Here is an 18893-nt window from a genome sequence, read left to right on the forward strand (position 1 = left end):
GATTGGAGAATCTATTTCCTCAGTTCCCTCCCTACAGGATTGCTGTCCGGGTGACCATGTCCCTTGACTGAAGGTCTGGCAGCCCCTGTCAGTCTTGGGATTCCAGTGCTCTCTCCTCTTGCCTCTTCAGACCTAGGGCAGGATGAGCTAACTCAGCCCCTAGCCCGAAGGAACAGCACCATCCCTTCTGGTTTTCCCACTTCCTACTAAGACCTTTGTAAATAGTCCTTTTATTAAATTCTCCTCAAATTACCCTGTTAGAGCAAATCATCTGTTTCTTGCTGGACTATGGCTGTATACAAGGTAACTTACAACAAAGTTCGGGAAACACTGACCCAAAGAAAATTCATCTATATTCCCCAGAGATCTCTCTGATTCCCCAAACCTTCCAGATATCAAGAGAAGGCAATGGTAAGAAATGGTGAATGGTGCCATCTTTTTCCCAGCCCTCCATCCCCTCTCCTGTTCCAAGCACTTCTTCTCAATTGCTATTTTAGTACAGAGAATTCAGTGCCTATTGTTTTCTCCATCCTATAGAAAATCACATTTCTATACATCACAGAATTCCATTCCAATAAAACAATGAAATCATTCAGATATTCCATGGTGTTTTATTATTTTTTTTTAAAAAAAACATTGTTCCTGTGAATGTTTCCATTGAATCCTAGGCACAGATGTTCAAGGATATGGGGCAATTGCAGTTAATATGCAGTTAAGTAGGAATAGAAAAGCTGAAGCGGTATTTTTGTAAGGCTGTTCAAATTGGTAACAGAGACAAAGCTCTGATAGAATGAATTATCTCTCCCCTCTAAGGTGGCTATTATGGGGAAAATAACCATGAGTTTTGCCTTCTTTCTAGTAGTAATGGCCTAGAGTAAGTTGAACATAGCTCCCCGACCTCTGAAATCCAGGGAGATGCATCCTGCCCAGGCTTATACTATACACACTTTAGTTTCAGGTCATGAGAAACGGTCACACTCGCTTGTAAGTTCACTGGCTCAGGTAAGCAGACAGTCTGTTTGCTGCAAAAGAAGAGCAACAAGAAGGTATGCGCTCAGGGCAGGTCCCCGATTGCTCAGGAAAGAGGGCTAGGAGTTGTGTGCTCTTGTGTTACCATGATGTCAGATGAAAGAAGCCTATAGCTGTCTATTATAGGAGTCTACTACTCCTGTCCTCCAAGTGCCCAGGGGTGGTAAGACTAATATAAATTTGTGCTAGAGGCACAGGTGGATCCACAGCTGTGAATGTGACCAGTGGAGACTAAGGAGGAGGAACTATGCAATGAGAAGTCTTTGTTTCAATAAATCGTATGTAGAAACTGAATAAGACATATATAAAATAGATTTTATATGTATATATAAAATTATTCAGCTGTATGTCAGATAAAATGAACTTTCTTATATTGAAGTGGGAATGGGAAATTGAAGCCTACCCTTTTTGGCTTTTGAACACCTCCAACCCAAGATGGCCCCATAGGAAATTCAAGAAAACCCTAGGTCTTTGTCATTTCTGTTGAAGAAGCTAATCTCTGTGATGAGACTGTACCTCAACAAATGTCACATCTCAGGTCAGGATTGGTCCTTGTGGGTATGTATGGGGCAGGTGTGGATTCTGGGCTTACTTGTCATTGACTGGCAAAGGAGCAGTGCAGAACTTTCCAGCAATGGTAGTCCGGTCTTTTTTCCAAACTAGGTTGGAAGAATGAAACTTGAATTTCACTTGGTTTATCTGGCACTGAGCGTTGGTGTGAGCTATGATTCCTCTCCCCTGGAGTTGCTGTCTAGGTCTGCAAGGGAAAGGGAAATTAAGTTATTGAAGCCCTTTTGGCCTTTGCTTCCCCTTGGCTCCTATGGGGTTCCGCTGGTAGCATTGGTTAGCTTTCATGCACAAAAGAACTCCTTGAAGGTGGGGACCGTGATCCTTTGTATCACACTAACCAGTCCCTTTGCACATATACTCACAGCTTTGAACATGGCTCAGAAAATAGTTGTTGATTTTTAAAAATATTTTTTAATGTTTATTTATTCATTTTGAGAGAGAGAAAGAGAGAGAGAGCATGAGCTGGGGAGGGGCAGAGAGAGGGAGAGAGAGAATTCCAAGCAGGTTCCACACTGTCTGTGCAGAGCCTAACTCAGGGCTTGAACTCACGAACCATGAGAGCATGACCTGAGCTGAAATCAAGAGCCAGAGGCTTAACCAACTGAGCCACCCAAACGCCCCTAGTTTTTTTTTTTTCTTTTGAGGAAGATTCTGTACAACTTTAAAAGCTGTTCCTTTTTTTTTTTTTTTAATTTTAGAAGTGTTTTGAAATACTTCAGAGGAAAAAAATAAGGTTTTTCCCTTTAAGAAGCTGCATGAATGGAGGAGCTTGCAAACTAACAGGGTATGAAGGACGCTATGAGTAAGTGGCCGAAAGACCTGGTTTGGGTAAATTTTCTAATTAGAAGGAAACCTTGGGATTTCACAAAGCTATAGAAAGTAGACTCACACACAAAGCTATAGAAAGTAGACTCACACATAAACTCCCCCCAGCCCCGCCTTTTTCAATTTCTATTCTGCAAGAGAGAAAAAAACCAACAAACAAGGAACTGAAGATAACCATGTTCTGATAGTCTTCTTCAAAAGAGTAATGCAAATTGTTTTGGGGAGAAGGAAGAATCTGTAGATACCTATTCCAATCACTCAGGGAGGATTTAAAAGTGTAGTGGTTGAGGGGTGCCTGGGTGGCTCAGTCAGTTAAGAGTCCGGCTTCAGCTCAGCTCATGATCTCATGCTCCGTGAGTTCGAGTCCCACATCGGGCTCTATGCTAACAGCTCAGAATCTGGAGCCTGCCTTGGATTCTGTGTCTTCTTCTCTCTCTGTCCCTTCCCCACTCGTGCTGTGTCTCTATCTCTCAAAAATAAGTAAACATTAAAAAAAAAGTGTAGTGGTTGAGGCTATGCCCAGAGATTCTGCTGCAATTGGCCTGGGGCAGGGTTTGGGGGTCAGTGGTGTTTAATGCTTTCCAGGTGATTCTAATGAGTGGCCACTTATGTGTCATTGTCAGGACTCTTGCCAATGTTGGCTCATTTACCCATGCAACCAAGAGGCAATGAAAACACCTTGTGGAAATAATGTGACCTTGAACTGACGTAGTGAAAATTATTCAGCTATAATCTGCAAGACTAACGTGGGCACCTGAAAATCTGTGTTGGGGTCCTGATTGCCTGCGGGACTTCTCTCTGGCCTGTGTGAGCTGGAGCCCTGGCTGGTGGCAGGGTGTTTGGGAATCCAGAAATGTGCTCCTCTCAGTGGAAACTTGTCTTCCCTGGTAGTGCAATTAACCTCCAATACTGCAGCCTGAGAAATATTTCCAAACTCCAATCTGATCCGGTCACTCTCCTGCTTCAAATTCCCAGTGGCTCCCCAAACTGCTCTCAGGATAAAAATAAAAATCCCTAACCTGTCCTTCAATGCCTGGCACAGTCCGGCCCTCAGCTGCAACCCCTGCTCCTTCCTTCTCCAATGCCTCACCCCCTGCTCTCCACTCCCTGTGCCATATTCTCACTAACCCCTGGCCTGGGTAACTCCTGTGAATCACTACTCAAATGTCAATTCAAACACTCCTCAAACATCACCTTCTCACACTTGGTCAGGCTCTGTCTCAGTTGTCCTCATGGCACCTGCCACTGTGGACAATTGTACATTTCTGTGCACACGCACTGGTCATTTCCATGTTTGTGCTTCATGCGTTCCCCTGCCAACCACACTTCTCAGGCTCCCCTGCCAGCAGGTTCCAGTGAGGTCTAACTTGCAGAAGGCACGCACAGTGGGGAGACAGCTTTGGACTGCGATTCCAGAGGGGATATATTTCCTGCCTGCTTCCAGATCCTGCTGGTATTCTACAAACACCTCCGGGCTTTCTTCCTCCAACCCCATAGGCGGAGTGGCCTCTGTTGCTGATCTCTGCAGTGCCTCATGCTCCTTTTGGGTTTCCAGCCCTCCCAACACATTTGTAATTAGTTCCCTGGGTTGAAGTCCCTCTGTTGGACTCCCAGCTTGGACTCTGGTTTCTGGACTGTACCCTGACCAAGATAGTTACTTCTCTGATTAGACTGGCTCCTGCTGGCTTGGGAGTAACTAACCAATTGCTTTTTTTTTGTTTTTAATGTTTATTTATTTATTTTGAGAGAGAGAGCATGCATGCAAGCATGAGCAGGGGAGGGAGAGAGAGAGAGAGAGAGAGAGGGAGATGGAAAGAATCCCAAGCAGGCTCCGCTTTGTCAGCGTAGAGCCCAATGCAAGGCTCAATCCCATGAACCAGTGAAATCATGACCTGAGCCAAAATCAAGACCCGGAAGCTTAACCAACTGAGCCACCCAGGCACCCCTAAGCAATTGCTTTTTAAAGAAACATGCACCACTGCTGCTGAGTTCCTGTCCCCTGCCAGGCCTGAGCCTTCCTATAGGTGAAGTTGTCTGTCTTCCCACCTCAAGTGTGGTCCTGCCAGCCGCTACGCCCAGATGTGACCTTATAAGGGAAGGAAATGCTCAGCCCAGTTCCAGAGATTGGCACCACCTGGCATCAAGCCCTGCTGGCCTCACCTTGTACTCATTTCCTAACTGACCTTCTGCCTGTGATTCAGTTCTACTAACTCACCTAGTACCGCCCCTACTTTCCAAGAGTAGGTGCTTTGCAGTCTCTGGCCAGCCCTCCCTGGGCTAGTGGCTGAGGTCCTCCTACTTGCTGACATCCCTGACGTGGCCTTCCTGGAGTCCTGACTACTGTTTCCTATCAGGGACCCAATTACTTTGTTCTCACCACTTTTTGAGACATGACTGCTGTCTGCCTGCTTCAGCTGCTGTTGTCTGAATACACTATCCTTGGACCCAATACTGATCCTGAACCTGGGACAGTTGCCCACCATGTGTCTGTGGGGTGCATCTGTAGTAGGTGCTGCCCTCACCCCCACCTCCAGCCCAGCGGGCTCAGGTCACCCATCAGTGATTGCACAGGGCCTGTTGTGGGAGATGTGTGCATGTAACGTGGGACACTTACGTACATGGTGATCTCGACCGAGGAAGTAACATTGCTGCTAAGGAAGGTGATGGAGATACAGGTATCCTTCTTTCTTGGCTCCTGCAAGTAAAACTCCACGAGGCTGTGATGCACTGGGAAACCAAAGCAGAGCAGATGCCTGGGCCAGAGGTCAGTGGGTGCAACATGCAAAAAGCCCCAGAGAGCAGCAGTGCAGGGATCTGAGATCTACCTCTTAACAGCCGTGTGACTAGCAGCAGATTATCTGTCATCCCAGATCCTTAGCTTCCTCATTGTAAATTGGGGATAATAAAAATGGGTCTGAATGAGAGTTAAATGAGTTAATACAAAAGTCCTTAGACAGTGTCTGTGCCTAGGAAGCATTCAATACATGTTAGTTTTTATTATTACCTATAATGCTAGAATGTCCCACTCCTCCCTGCTTGATGACATTATCTCGGTGGTGTGATTTTAAAAGAACTGAAAAGGATCTTTCTTATACTAAATAATTAACTCCTAAAATAACCCTCCATATGCACAGTGTCAGGGAGCCCACTTGTGTGTAGGAGATGACTATTTCCCTCTCTGTGGCAGCTGGGTGCCTGTATGGCATCTCCACCCTCCCAGGCAGCATCGATCCTGGGGCTCTCAAACTTGCGTCATTGACATAAACCAGACGAGGAGCCTGGCTCATGGTGATGCCCCTGCTGTCTCTCTGGCAAGAGAAGTTAAGAATTACAGCTTCCCTAACCTCCTATCCTTTCCTTATTAAGGGGGAGACCCATCTGGTGGCATTTTGCAGTATCTTTAGTCTTGGGGCATTTCCACAGACTTCTTTGGTGATCGGGACATAGCTGGACAGGCAATTCTTCACTTCTGCCCTACTTGTACTTTTTCATTTGTCATATTTTAAAGGCAAATATTGGGGGGACATCAAGTGGATTTTAGTAGACTCACCACTAAGCTGGAGGAGTGCTATGATCCATCTGGGCTAATGGAGTTGGTAACAAGACTCACTGACAGGTGCTAAGATGCCAAGAACCCACATGGAAGAAAAGAGAGCACCGTATGCTTCCTCTCCACAGAGGAACACATCCAATGCCATGCCCCTTCTGTCTCTTTCTCAGTTGTTTGCTAGAGGATGCAGACTGTAAAGGTAATGGGCAAGGGCTAAATTGTAGTGGGTAACTGAAATCTGGAAAAAAAGCTAAATTACATAAGCTTTAGGAATTGAATTCTCTGGGCTGACTTTTACATATTATACCACTTCTTCCTTTGTCAGCAGATCTCACCCATTAAGAAAGTTTCCTAAAGTTCTGCTTCTCTCTTTATATTATCTGGAAGCCCCAAGAGGGTCAGGTCTACTAACACTGGATGGGTGGGAATCAGTAGCGGAATCCAATCTCCGGTGCAGGAGTCAGACATGGGAGGCAGCAGACAGAGCCCTGGATGGTTGATCAGGAGATCTGGATCCAAGGCCTGGCCCCACTGCTTACTCGCTGTTTCCTTTCCCTAAGTCACTGAACCTCTCTGTGTCTTGGCTCCTTCATCTACAACCCTCGATATCACCTCACAGAACATTGGCAAGGATTAAATGAGGTAATGGAGGAAAGCACTTTGTGTGAAACACTGTTCTATAAAGGGAAAAGTAATACTGTTAGAAAAACTATCTAGAAACAATAGAAACACTATTTGTTTTCAACAATAGTGTTGAAAACAATAGAAAAACTATTTGGAGAAGGTTCTCTGCCCTGCTGGTGCATGTCTGGCAGGGGTCAGGGGTGACCACTGTCCTGTTGAACACTGCTGAGACCCAGGCAGGCCGAGTGGGGCGATGGGCACCCAGTGCGTGGGGCCTGGGAGTGGGTGAGAGCGGGAGCTGCAGGCCGTTGGTACTACCCAAACTACCAAGTGGATGGCCTATCCCTCCAGGTAGAGGAGAGTCCCAGCTTCAGTGCTCAGAACAAAAAGCTCAGAATTGCAAGGCGCAGAGCATGCAGAAAAGTAGGTACTCGGGCTGGCTTATTTCTTTCTGTAGCTCTGTGAGGTTTTTGAACAGACAGGGCCATGCTTCTGGGGCATGGAGAGGGAGTCTCACAACAAATACGAAACAGTCAGAAAAATTATAGCTATGTGAGTCTGCCTCAGCAGGGACTTTGAAATGCCTCTAACCTCAAGTGTGCCCCAGGCTCCCTGCCATGTGTGTCCCCAGCTGCGCAGACAGGAAGGAGCCAGTTCAGGTTGCTGTGAAGCTGTCCCAGAACTGGAAGTAAAACTGGACGTCTGGTCCTGGCATCGCTGCCTCCACCACTGGACAAAGCATCCTCCCCCAGGCTGACCTCTGGAGGGGGCGGTGAGGACAGAAGAGGATCCAAGAAATACGGTTGTAAAAAGCAGATTCTCAGAAGCAGAGGCAAAGAAGCCAGTGTGGAGGCAGGTGGTGACATGGAAAGAATATAGATTTTGGAGTCAGAAGACCTGAGTTGAATTCTGCCTTTTCCACACCACTGTGTAGCCTTGGGCACAAGGCTTAATCTCTCAGAACCTCCCCGTCCTCACAGCTAACTAGAGTGGGGTTGTCAAATGAGCAGATATATGTGAGAAGCCCACAGTGGACTCTTATAATCCACTTGTTCCTAAGAGGTAGCCATGAATTCTCTCTAGAATGATAAACACCCGCATCTAGTCTCCCCCAGTTCTCTGAATGATAAAAGGAAGGGAATTATTACTTATCAAGCTCCAGTCACTGTGCTAGCAACTTCCTGTATACTATTTTATTTTACCCTCACAATTGATTCTTTAAAGTAGATACTGTTGTTGTTCCCATTTTCTACATAAGGATGGAGAGTTCAGCCAGGTTAAGTAACTTGCTTCTGATGACACATCTGGTAGGTGGAGAAGCTGACATTCAAATCCAAGTCTGCATGACCACAATCTGAACTTTGGGCTCCATATCACATGGCAACAGGAGTTCTGGTCCAAGGAAGGAATGGCCATAAAGAAAGATCCCTCCACCAACCAGACACAAGCTGATCAGAATATCAGAGTTAATTTGGATGTACAATTTATCATCCTAACCAGCATACTTTTATCCTATACACACAATAAACCAGACAAGATCCTATGATAACAAGCACTAAGGAAGTATAATCACTCTACTTAAGACACAAACAGCATAGGAGAAAATGATGCTTCAACCTGTAATATTTCGTAGAATCTAAGACACATTTTTCTCTCACATTTAACATCTTTTACTGGTATCTTAGCTTCAGTGAAGCATAGTGGTTAGAAGCAACAGTAAATAGTTGGAGTATGTGTATGTAGGGGAAGTAGAGTAGAGAGCAAGGTTCGACATACCTTAGAGACCCTGACCTAACAGGGCTGCCAGGGTAGGAGACACATAAGATGGGCATCGAGGAGAGGATGAAAAAAGGTATGCGGGAAGGATGAAGCCAGAGGGTGCTCCCAAAAACCACATTACAGAGAACCCACACTGAAGTGAGGTGGGGAGGAACTAGGATAAGTATACAGACAGCAAGATACCTGATAATCTGCAGTAGAGCATGGGTTGGACTAGCTCTGAAAGTTTAGGGTCTAAGACCAGTAGCTGCTGCCCCTCACCCCTCCTATGACATCTTTGCCCCTGTCCTTCACCTCACGCCTGAGCTCCCATGCCATGCTAGACACAGCCCACACCAGAGCCCTGGACTCTGCAGAACAGCACAGTAGCATACCTGAGCTACACACAAACCCCCCACTCACCACAGTACGGAGCCATGGAAGTGGTCCGGAGGTACACTTTCACTTCCTTGGGAAGTGGCTGTATCTTAACACCACTTTGTTCCATCAGCCCTGGAAATACAGAGGCAAAGACAAAAAACAAGACCCCTGAGGAGGCCATTTCAGTGTCCCATGGCATGCAACCACATATTGATTAATTCGCACACCCATTCACTCTACAAACAACTACACTGTATGCTCATTATATGTCATGCCCTAAGGTGGGTCCCAGGATACATACAGTTCAGTCCAGTCAAAGATAAACACACAAATACACAGGAAGCACATTTTTTAAGATCATCTGGTCCATTCTCAGCAGGTATGTATCAGAAATTTGAAATTAGATCTCCAATTTGTAAAATAATCTATTAGACAGTTGTTTTAACGGCATTTATATCCTTCACAGACAAAGCACGGAAAGCGTTTGACCTGAAGAATAGTGGTTGACAAGTTAAGGAAGGGCATAACAAGCAGGGAGTACAGTTTGGACAAAGGCATACAGGGTGAGGAAACATGAAACATGAACATCCCTGGGGTGTTCAGTGCCAGGGAAAGTGTAGTGAGAGCTGAGGCTGGGGAAAGTGTGAGGTGGCTGGTCCATCACATTTGGGGGAAATTGTGGCATATGCACAATGAGTAGGAAGTAATGTTGATTTGCTTTATTGTGGGAAGCTACATCTACTTTAACATTTTGTCAAGCTGCGGTTCTGAGTAGTAGCTAGGGGTGGGAAGTGGGAGAATGAGGGCGAGAAAGGAACCATTTATACTCCCCCAGAGTTCTTCCTGAAACCCTTCATCTTGGAGAACCCTAGGATGTTCTCAGCAATGACCTGCACAGGGTGAATTGAGGTCAGATCCCTCAGCCTTTCCCCAGCCCCTCTCCCCAGACTAGCCTGGGTCATCCAGCAATGTGCCCAAGCCAGCCAGCAATTAGGCAGCCCTCCAGCTGGCACATGGTCACCACAGCCTCAAACCCCTAAAGGGGGCCATATGTGCCACTCATGGGGATTCCCCACAACACCTTGATTTAGAATCTATCAGGAATTGGAGAATGGCTGGCCTGGCTAGAAAGATCTATGGCAAGCATCTGGTCTGGGAGTGGGGGCAGCAGTTCTGAATTCTACCAATGTTTATAAAGTGTCCTTTGCCTGGACTTGCAGACAAGGGGCTGTGTGTGAAGGGTGTGTGCAGAGCAAGTAGAGTATCAGGCAACAGCATGGGTGGCAAGAGGTGGGATGTGGAAGGCCAAATGCCATCCTCCAGGTGGGAACAGGCTGAACATTTCATTGGTGAATTTCCTTACTGTAGTTGGATAGACTTATTGACCACAGAAGAGCAGGACTTAAAGAGGTGACAACTAGCAAGACTTGAACTTTCCCCAAATTGTCAAAGGAAGTCAAAGGGGTGGCATTTACCAATCCTTGGGCAGGAAAGCAGAAAGGGGTTAAAACAATCCAGACATTTTCCAGCAAGAAAGGCCTTGTAGTTGGCACAGGGAAAGGCCATCAATGGACAGGAATTCTCCAGGGCACTGATGTAGAGGTACACAGCCCTCATGTGATCACAGATCAGGTAACTGTAACCTTAACAGGGTAAAAAACACAACCAAGGTTTTAGTTTAAGACAAATGAAAATCCCTCCATGCTACTCATTATAACTCTATTGAATTTTATATTCCAGCAGGCTACAAATACATGGGATGTCTCTTGAGCCACATTTTTTAATGTTAATGGACATGGCTACTGCTTTCTTCCTTTTCCTTTTCCAGAGATACCTAAGCTTAATCTATCAAAAAAATTGTTTAATTTGAGACCCATTCTTCCATGATCATCAAACTCTCTTTCAGAAAATGGGAGCTTTCAGACAATTGGTGATCTTTACCCACTTCTCACAATGAATATCTGTCTACACATTTTACTTTCTTCATCAACACCCAACAAAATTTTTTATAACCTCATGATACTCATCCCAGCAATGAGACAATCAAGGGAGTCAGCTCTAGTGTTCTGAGGTCTTCAGAGTCCCCCTTCACCTTGGGACCCCTACTCTGGGACCAGTAACCACATCTGAGCTGTGTGTCAACTCTCTTTTTCCCATGGCTGGCACACTCTCTATGGGCAAGCTCCTTCCAGCTGCAACAGGGAGGTGGTGGATACAAACTAAACCCTTTTCAAATTGTGTTATGAAGAAAAATAAAAAGTGGACACTGAAATGTCACAGAAATATTCAAAAGCCATTAAAACCAAACTATCCCATCTGGTAAAAAAAAAAAAAAAAAAAAAAAAGTTGGAAAATCTACAAATTGTGAAAGGAAACATGTTTTTGGATAATCAATGAATTTAGTAAATTAGATTAGGGATTATTCAATAAAATTGTCAAAAGAATCCTTAAAGTGTCAAAAATTTGGTAAGGCAAGAAAAGACTAAAAACATAGTAATCAGAAATCAGGATAAAATTCCTGTAAGAAATGCTGATAGGTTGGCTATGTTCATAAGAAGAATGTGAGAAGATTAAACAACCCTTGGTCCTTAGCTTTTGACAAATTTAATATTATTTAAAATAATGCTAAGAAGAATGAATTCAAAAAGAACATTCTAGGGGCGCCTGGGTGGCTCAGTCAGTTAAACGTCTGACTTTGGCTCAGGTCATGATCTCACAGTTTGTGAGTTCGAGCCCCACGTTGGGCTCTGTGCTGACAGCTCAGAGCCTGGAGCCAGCTTTGGATTCTGTGTCTCCTTCTCTCTCTGCCCCTCCCCAACTTGTGCTCTGTCTATGTCTCTCAAAAGATAAATAAATGTAAAAAAAAATTAAAAAAAAAGAACATTCTAGAAGAATACATTAACCCTTGAACTTAATTATTAATAGCCTATTGTTGACCAGAACAATAACATGAACTAATAACATGAACAGTTGATTAACACATATTTGGTGTAAGTGTAATACTGTATTCTTACAGTAAAGTAAGCTAGAGAAAAGAAAATGTTGAAAAAAATCACAAGGAAGAGAAAATACATTTACAGTACTGTACTGTATCAAAAAATCCATGTATAAGTGGACTTGTACAGTTCAAATTCACATTGTGCAAGCATCAATTGTGTATTTAGAAAAGAAACTGTACATTTTTTTATTAAGTTCATTTATTTCGAGAGGAAGAGAGGGCAAGGGAGTACAGAGAGAGGGAGAGAGAGAATCCCAAGCAGGCTCTGCACTGCCAACACAGAGCCCGACACAGGGCCTGAACTCACAAACTGTGAGATCATGACCCAAATCGAAAACAAGAGTCAGATGCTTAACTAACTGAGCCACCTGGGCACCCAAGAAATGTATATTTATTGAATGCACTCAAGATTATCTTAAAAACAATTTTGGGGAACTGTCAAATTTAGTAAGTCATCAGTGAATTGAACCTTCAGCTAGCCAGCTTTGGGCGTGTCATTCTCCTTCTACCACAACTAAGCTCTGCAGAGGATGCAGCTAGTGTGGACCTGCCACAAATCAGGGCCCAGGAAAAATAGGGTTTATTGGCTTGAGTGATGATATATCACTGCAGGGCTTAAAAAGTGGGTAGGCCAGGAGAAGTATGGTGTACGCTTTTAATTTCGGGCACTCCTCCCCCGGAATTCCTGGGCTCCAAAGACATCCATTCAGTAAGTGCTGGGAAAGGCATTATGGGGCATAACAAAGAACATGAGAAGGAAGACCCCCCTGTGTTCCACACTGGCTGACTCAACATAAAGGCTACTGGTGAATTCCAGCCTCTGGGGCAGCCAAACCCCAACTCTCTCTGGCTTTCTGACCTGCATGAATGAAGGTGGGACAGCCAGGTTGGTCTTGGCCTCCATTGACGAAGTAGTCCACGTGTCCAACAGGAATCCGAATACCCGCATCTGGAAGGAGGAAGAATCTCATTACTTCTGATTGCAGGGGCTTATTTTCCAGGCCCCACAGCAGGGTCCACTGGCAGCAGAGCCTGAGCTCTGCCTTTGGGAGCACATCCACTCTGTGTGCTCCTTGGGTGCCCACCTCACTCCTAAGTGCTGTGAAACTGAAGAACCTGCCATCAGTTTTCTAAAGGTGTTTTTATACACTGGAAGGAAGCAAAGAAGAATAAAGCCATAAGATACTCATATTTGTCTAATAAATTCGAGAAAAATATCCCTTAACATAAGTTTTTATAAATTTTTTTTAATGTTTATTTATTTTTGAGACAGAGAGAGACAGAACGTGAACGGGGGAGGGTCAGAGAGAGAGGGAGACACAGAATCTGAAACAGGCTCCAGGCTCCAAGCTGTCAGCACAGAGCCCAACACGGGGCTCGAACTCACGGACCGCGAGATCATGACCTGAGCCAAAGTCAGACGCTCAACTGACTGAGCCACCCAGGCGCCCCTCCCTTCACATAAGTTTTTATAAATCACTAAATATTACAAGCTTGGTGAATTTCCTTGTCAAACACTGTTTACTTTGTTTTGAGCAAGAGTTCACATATGTATGTGTGGGTCCACATTTCCACAGTCTCCCTCATATTTTTGTGCTTACCTGACTGAGCAGAAATAAGACCTGGCTAATTTGAAACACTTTAGCCCTCATCTCATCATTGTGACCACAGCTGACTCCTCAGATGGGGTCAGAGCCAGCTGCCAAAGACCCCGGTTTTCCCCTTCAAAACATCTTTCCCCTTCCCACATCTATCACTATTGTAAGTGATCAGTTGCTTGGTATTTGTTTACTGGCATCTATCCAGGGGTTAAGCAATGACCTGGAAGTTATCCTTGCTTCCTCTCTTTCTGTCACTCCCTACACTTAGCCCATCACTTGTCTAGTCAACTCTACCTCCAAAATACCTCTCAAATCTTTCTTTTTTCGGTTTTTTAAAAGACTTTTTTATGTTTACTTATTTTTGAGAGAGACAAAGAGTGAGAGAGAGTGAGAGGCAGAGAGAGAGGGGGACAGAAGATCCAAAGGGGGCTCTGGGATGACAGCAGAGAGCCCAATGTGGGGCTTGAACTCACAAACTGTGAAATCATGACGTGGGCCGAGATCGGATGCTTAACCGATTGAGCCACCCAGGTGCCCCTTGAGTCTTTATATTTCTCTCTGTCTCTACTGCCCCCACCTCTGCACAAGCCACCACCATCTCTTGGACTCTACTGTAAACACCTTCTAATGAGCCTCCAGGCTCCCCTTAGTGTCCCCTGCAACTTATTCTGTGCACAGCACCCACAATAATCTTTACAGGAAATCCTAATCGCCTCCCTGTTCTCACTGCCTGTAGAATAAAATGTAAATTCCTCACCATGGTCAGCCTGGTCCTCCTCCCTCTTCTCTAGCCTCACTCCCTGCCCTCTAATCACATGGTTTTCTTTCCTGTCCCCCACCCATGTCCAGGCTTTCGTTTGGCTGTTCTCTCCAACTTGAATGTTCTCCCAGCTTTTCCCAGGACTTGCTCGTTCTCATCCGCAAATATCACCTCCTGGGACAGACTTTCCTCAATAATCCTTCCTGAAGTAATCCACCTCCCCACCCCACAAGTCACCCTCTGCCCTACATTCTCCATTATCATACTCATAGTGTGTAATAATGTCTGTTTACTTGCCTGGAAGCTCTACAACTTATAGCAGGGACTTGGCCTTTTTTCTGCTATATCCCTAATACCAGCACCGTACCTGTCACATGTTAGTACCTAATGTTTATTGAAGGAAGTAATGAATGAATGCCCTCTCAATTAGTCTGTATTTCCATGTGGGCAGGGACCTTCTTCAATGCCTTGTGTGTTGCATTCTTGGTGCTAACTACATAATTCAATGAAAATCGGTTAAACAAATGGAATGATTTTTTTTCCTCTGGTCACATTAGGAAGAGGCTCCAACTTTGAAGGAGACTGAGAGGCCGCCCTCTGATAAATAGGGACCTAACAAGTCACCTATTTAGCAAATTTAGAAACAGAAGTAGTTGACCTTGATAATTAATATGGTTAACCCAACAGCTAGGCAGAAGCCTGTGGTCTTTGCTTTGCTAACTGTGAGATGACAAAGGTGGGAAAGAGGGTTGAATTACATGACTGCATGGGTTTCTTCCAGAATTATGAATCTGTGAGTGTTGGGTGCTAAGAAGAAGGCTTCTGAACAAAGGGAATGAGACATGGACACCTCTCACTTGAACAGCAGACTCTTCTGGTGAGGGATAGGCATGAATTGATCTCGTACCCACCATCCTGAGCACAGGATCTGGCTAACTCCTGGGCATTTCATGTCAAAGTAGAAATGAGGAGGAATGCCCATCCCCTTTTCCAGCTAGTCAGAATGGCTTAATTTGGTCACAATGGATTCAGAGTTGGGTGGGGGGGAGGATTTCTCATTTTTCACTGGACTGAAGGGCTGGCTCCTCCCTGGGGAGGAGGAAGTCCCGACAGGCCTGAGTATCTGCCCCAGAAGCGGAATGTCCCAATCCCATGGGGCCAGGCACATTCACCCTGAAAAAAAGTAGTATGTCTTTCCCCTATGCCAGCCAGGCAGCAGTGTCCTCCCCCACCCAGCCTTGTCACAAGATTTAGTGTTAACCAGAGATCAAGATGATGCTGGTAAACTCCTCACTGCAACAGAAGCTCAGAAGGGAGGGAATCTGCCCAGAGCCACACAGGTAGATGCCAGCCTCCTAGCCCCTGCCATGCTCATCCCCCCCATCCCAGGAGGGTCACCCCCACTCACTGTCAGTGTCTGTGTGGATGGCCTCCACAAAGAGGGCATCTCCAGGGTCCAGGCGCTCCTCCAGACTGGCTCTGGTGTACTCTGGTCCAGCGGGGTCCAGGCCTGCTGGGACAGACTGATGTCAGGGGCCCCTTTCATCTCAGCTTCCGGAACCCTCATGGACCCATCACACACCTCTCCAGGCAGTCCTTCCTGGTCAGATCCTAGAGTCCCCCAGCAAGGATCCAAGGGCAAGAGGACCAGCTCAGGGCCATTGTACCCAGGAAAACGCATGCTGTGTCTCTAACTCTCAATGACGCAGCTTCTCTGGCTCTGAAGTGAGCCAGTTGGTAAGGGCTAATGTGAGTAATATTAATCCTCAAGTACTCATAACAACAGCTATAATTTTTTGAGCAGTTACTATGTTCAAGGCCTTGTGCTAGTCTTCACAAGTAAAAATTACTGTCCCCAGGTGTTAGTTTGGGTCTCTTTTCCTCTTCCTCCCCCAAAGCAAACCCTGAGACAAGGATTTAAAGCATAAGTAGCTTTTTGGGAGTATATCGCAGAAAGCATAATGAAGGAGTGGAAAAAATGAATCAGAGCACAGGGGAAAAAAAAGTATTGAATGGATTATCACTTTGGGCAACTTGGTCTCATTCCACTGGGACCCTTCTGAGAGGCTCTGTAGAACATGACTCAGACTTGTCCCACAGAAGAGCCAGAAAGCAGAGTATTTACCACATAACTCTGGTCCTTTATTGATTGAGGGTAGCTTCTAAAGCATAAAATCCCTAGTGTTTTGCAAGTATTTAGCATAATTGACTAAAGGTGATTTCCACAGTAGGCCAAGGTGATATGACCTATTATAACTCATTTCGCAGAAGTAGTAACTGAAGCTCAGAAAGAAATACATGGCCTCTTATACTGACATTAGAGATCACACAATAACAACACAGTACTGTTTTATGTAAATGGCCACAATAAGTAAAGTTTAGTGGAAATAAATGACTTGGTCGTAAGAACAAAGATCCTTCTGCTTGCCTCAATAGAGGAATTTCAAGGGCGTTCTCTCTTTATCTCCAAAATTGGGGTGATGGGCAGAGAATAATGTTACCTGTGATCCGTCCTAACTGGCCTTCGTAGAAATATCCCACCACGCCCCCAACGTGGGCTCCCAGGCTAACACCAATGATGTGGATTGAGGACTTCGACACACCCAACACCTAGAATGGGGCATTTACAAGTGAGTTGCATTTGGGCCATGGCAACCTGGGCCTCACAGCGTCACACTTTTCCTTGAAGCTTCAGAATCCAAGGACCCCGGGCATGACGTACCCACCACGCACACTTTGGGGGAAAAAGGCAGAATTTTCATTCCATTCATCACTCAACTTCTTCCTAGAAACCCCACCTTGATGATTGTCTCACTTTCTTTTTGGTGCTCAACGTGTGTGAGTAATGCCCATGGCCACTCCCTCTCGAGTGACTCCCTATCTAACATGCAGTGGCACATTTTACAGAGGAGGAGCGGGAGGCTCAGAGAAGGCCAACTACTTGCCCAGAGTCAGCACTGTAAGTGGTAAAGTTGAGATTAGAATCGAAGACCCACAAGCCACTAGGTAGCTCTGCTTCTGCCCTAAAGCTCCTCCTCATATGTTGATTCTTTCTGTTTCCTCTCCCCTAATAAGCAGACAAAACTCCCCCAAAGCTCTTGTGTACCTACCAGTAGTTTCTTGAGGAAACGGGAGATCTCTAGGCCCAGCTTAACCACATTCTGCACAGCTGAGAAGTAGATACCCGTAGAGCCATAAACCCAGTCCACAGCAATCACATTAGCATTTGCTGCTTGAAGAAGGGCACCGATGAATTTATCAATCCAAGAAGGCTTTGTACCTAAAGCCCTAGACATGGGGCCAAAAAAGGATGGGAAAATTATCTGCCAAGCCAATATCCATTGTCATGGGAATTACAGTGACATTCTCTATTAACAGAATAAACCCGGAGGCGGGGGGGGGGGGGGGACGATCAAAATGAATCAGGGGGATATATGGGCAATAAACCCTCTACCACTTTGAGCATAGGGAGGACATAATCCTATAGTCACCAGGGCTTCTGCCTGCATATATGGAGCCTTTGTGTAAATTATAAAAGAGTGCCTTTTGTTTTAGGTAGATGCAGCCTCATGCCTGGGCTCAGAACTCAGGTTGAATTCCAGCCCCACCAGCCCTCAGTCAGGTACCTTTGGGCAATGGATACCACACAAACCATATGTACTGACATTGCTTGTGTTATTTATAGAAAAAAAGAAGATAGCTTTGTACATTAGAGTTAAGATTTGCAATCTTAATTCTCATTCTATAATATATGCAATTCCCTTGGGACGCCTGGGTGGCTCAGTTGGTTAAGCGTCTGACCTCGGCTCAGGTCATGACCTCATAGTTCATGAGTTCAAGCCCGGTGTCAGGCTCTGTGCTGACAGCTCAGAACCTGGAGCCTGCTTCAGATTCTGTGTCTCCCTCTCTCTCTGCCTCTCCCCTGCTCACACTCTGTCTCTCTCCCTCTTTCAAAAATAAACATTAAAAATATATTTTAAAAATATGCACTTCCCTTGAAGAATGTTTTTATGTACTTGTTCTTTTGATCACACTTTCATTAATTCAATGGGTCAGTATTCCAGGTGCTTTGTGAGAAATAAAGAAAAATAAGATACAGTCTCTATTCTTCTGGAACTCATAGTATAAAAGCGCTTTTCTAGGAAAAGGAGAATGATAGAAAAAATTTCATAGAACTTTAGCAAGAGTTTGGGATCTGGAGAAGTTTTCTCAGTGGCCCACAGTGAAGGAATGGTAAGAGCATACTCACGTAGGCAGAGGAGCACAAATTGGGTGTGTGCCATAGAAAGTGGATTTCAGGGGATCTAGGAGCAGACAGAGTGACAGCTGCTGAGCTCTCCAGCTCTGTTAGCTATCTCTTGGTTGGGGATACACATACAGCCTTAGATAGTGGCTAAATAGATGATTTTCTGGAGAAGAGACTTTGGCATAAGAGTAAGGAAGTATATACCTAAGGAGGTATAGAGCCGGGTGCTCAGGGTCCAGGGATTTGAGAAGCAGAGAGAACCCAGAGGCCATGAAATGGTGATCCTTTGTGCAGTGCCTTTGCATCCACCTCTTCATTGGACACTCCCATCTCTAGTTGTTCTATACTGCTACTATTTTCACTGCATTTTCTCCCTCTTTCCTCCCACCAACCTTCTTCTGTTTTAGGCCTTGTCAGTGGGCTCTGGAGAGAAGACGTTGGAAGGAAGGATAGTGGTCGAATTGAGACTCAGTGACTACATATTATAACAAAATTTGGACGATAGGGCATCAAAGAAATCAAACCTGAGAAAGGTTAGTCTCAGGAGATGA

At 45.2% G+C, this 18893-nt stretch overlaps 1 protein-coding gene across 5 annotated transcripts in view; it reads right to left on the reverse strand.

Annotated features, from left to right (window-relative positions):
- Positions 1-626: 626 nt before the first annotated feature.
- Positions 627-18893, reverse strand: part of LOC115522763 (protein ADP-ribosylarginine hydrolase) — a 37466-nt gene continuing 19199 nt past the window's right edge. For 3 of the 5 annotated variants that reach the window (XM_030328359.1, XM_030328364.1, XM_030328362.1), the window contains 9 exons: positions 17207-17384; positions 16598-16706; positions 15505-15606; positions 12595-12684; positions 10213-10380; positions 8780-8869; positions 5043-5151; positions 1622-1786; positions 627-1022 (listed from right to left, as the gene is read on the reverse strand). In XM_030328359.1, coding sequence (XP_030184219.1) covers positions 938-1022; positions 1622-1786; positions 5043-5151; positions 8780-8869; positions 10213-10380; positions 12595-12684; positions 15505-15606; positions 16598-16706; positions 17207-17384 — 1096 coding nt within the window. In that variant the 3' untranslated portion in view covers positions 627-937. Of the gene's footprint in view, positions 1023-1621; positions 1787-5038; positions 5152-8779; positions 8870-10212; positions 10381-12594; positions 12685-15504; positions 15607-16597; positions 16707-17206; positions 17385-18893 lie in introns of those variants that run through there. The other 2 variants (XM_030328360.1, XM_030328361.1) reach the window with 2 other exon arrangements.

Source organism: Lynx canadensis, chromosome C2 (assembly GCF_007474595.2).
Source record: "Lynx canadensis isolate LIC74 chromosome C2, mLynCan4.pri.v2, whole genome shotgun sequence".
In the NCBI taxonomy this organism is placed as follows: Eukaryota; Metazoa; Chordata; class Mammalia; order Carnivora; family Felidae; genus Lynx; species Lynx canadensis.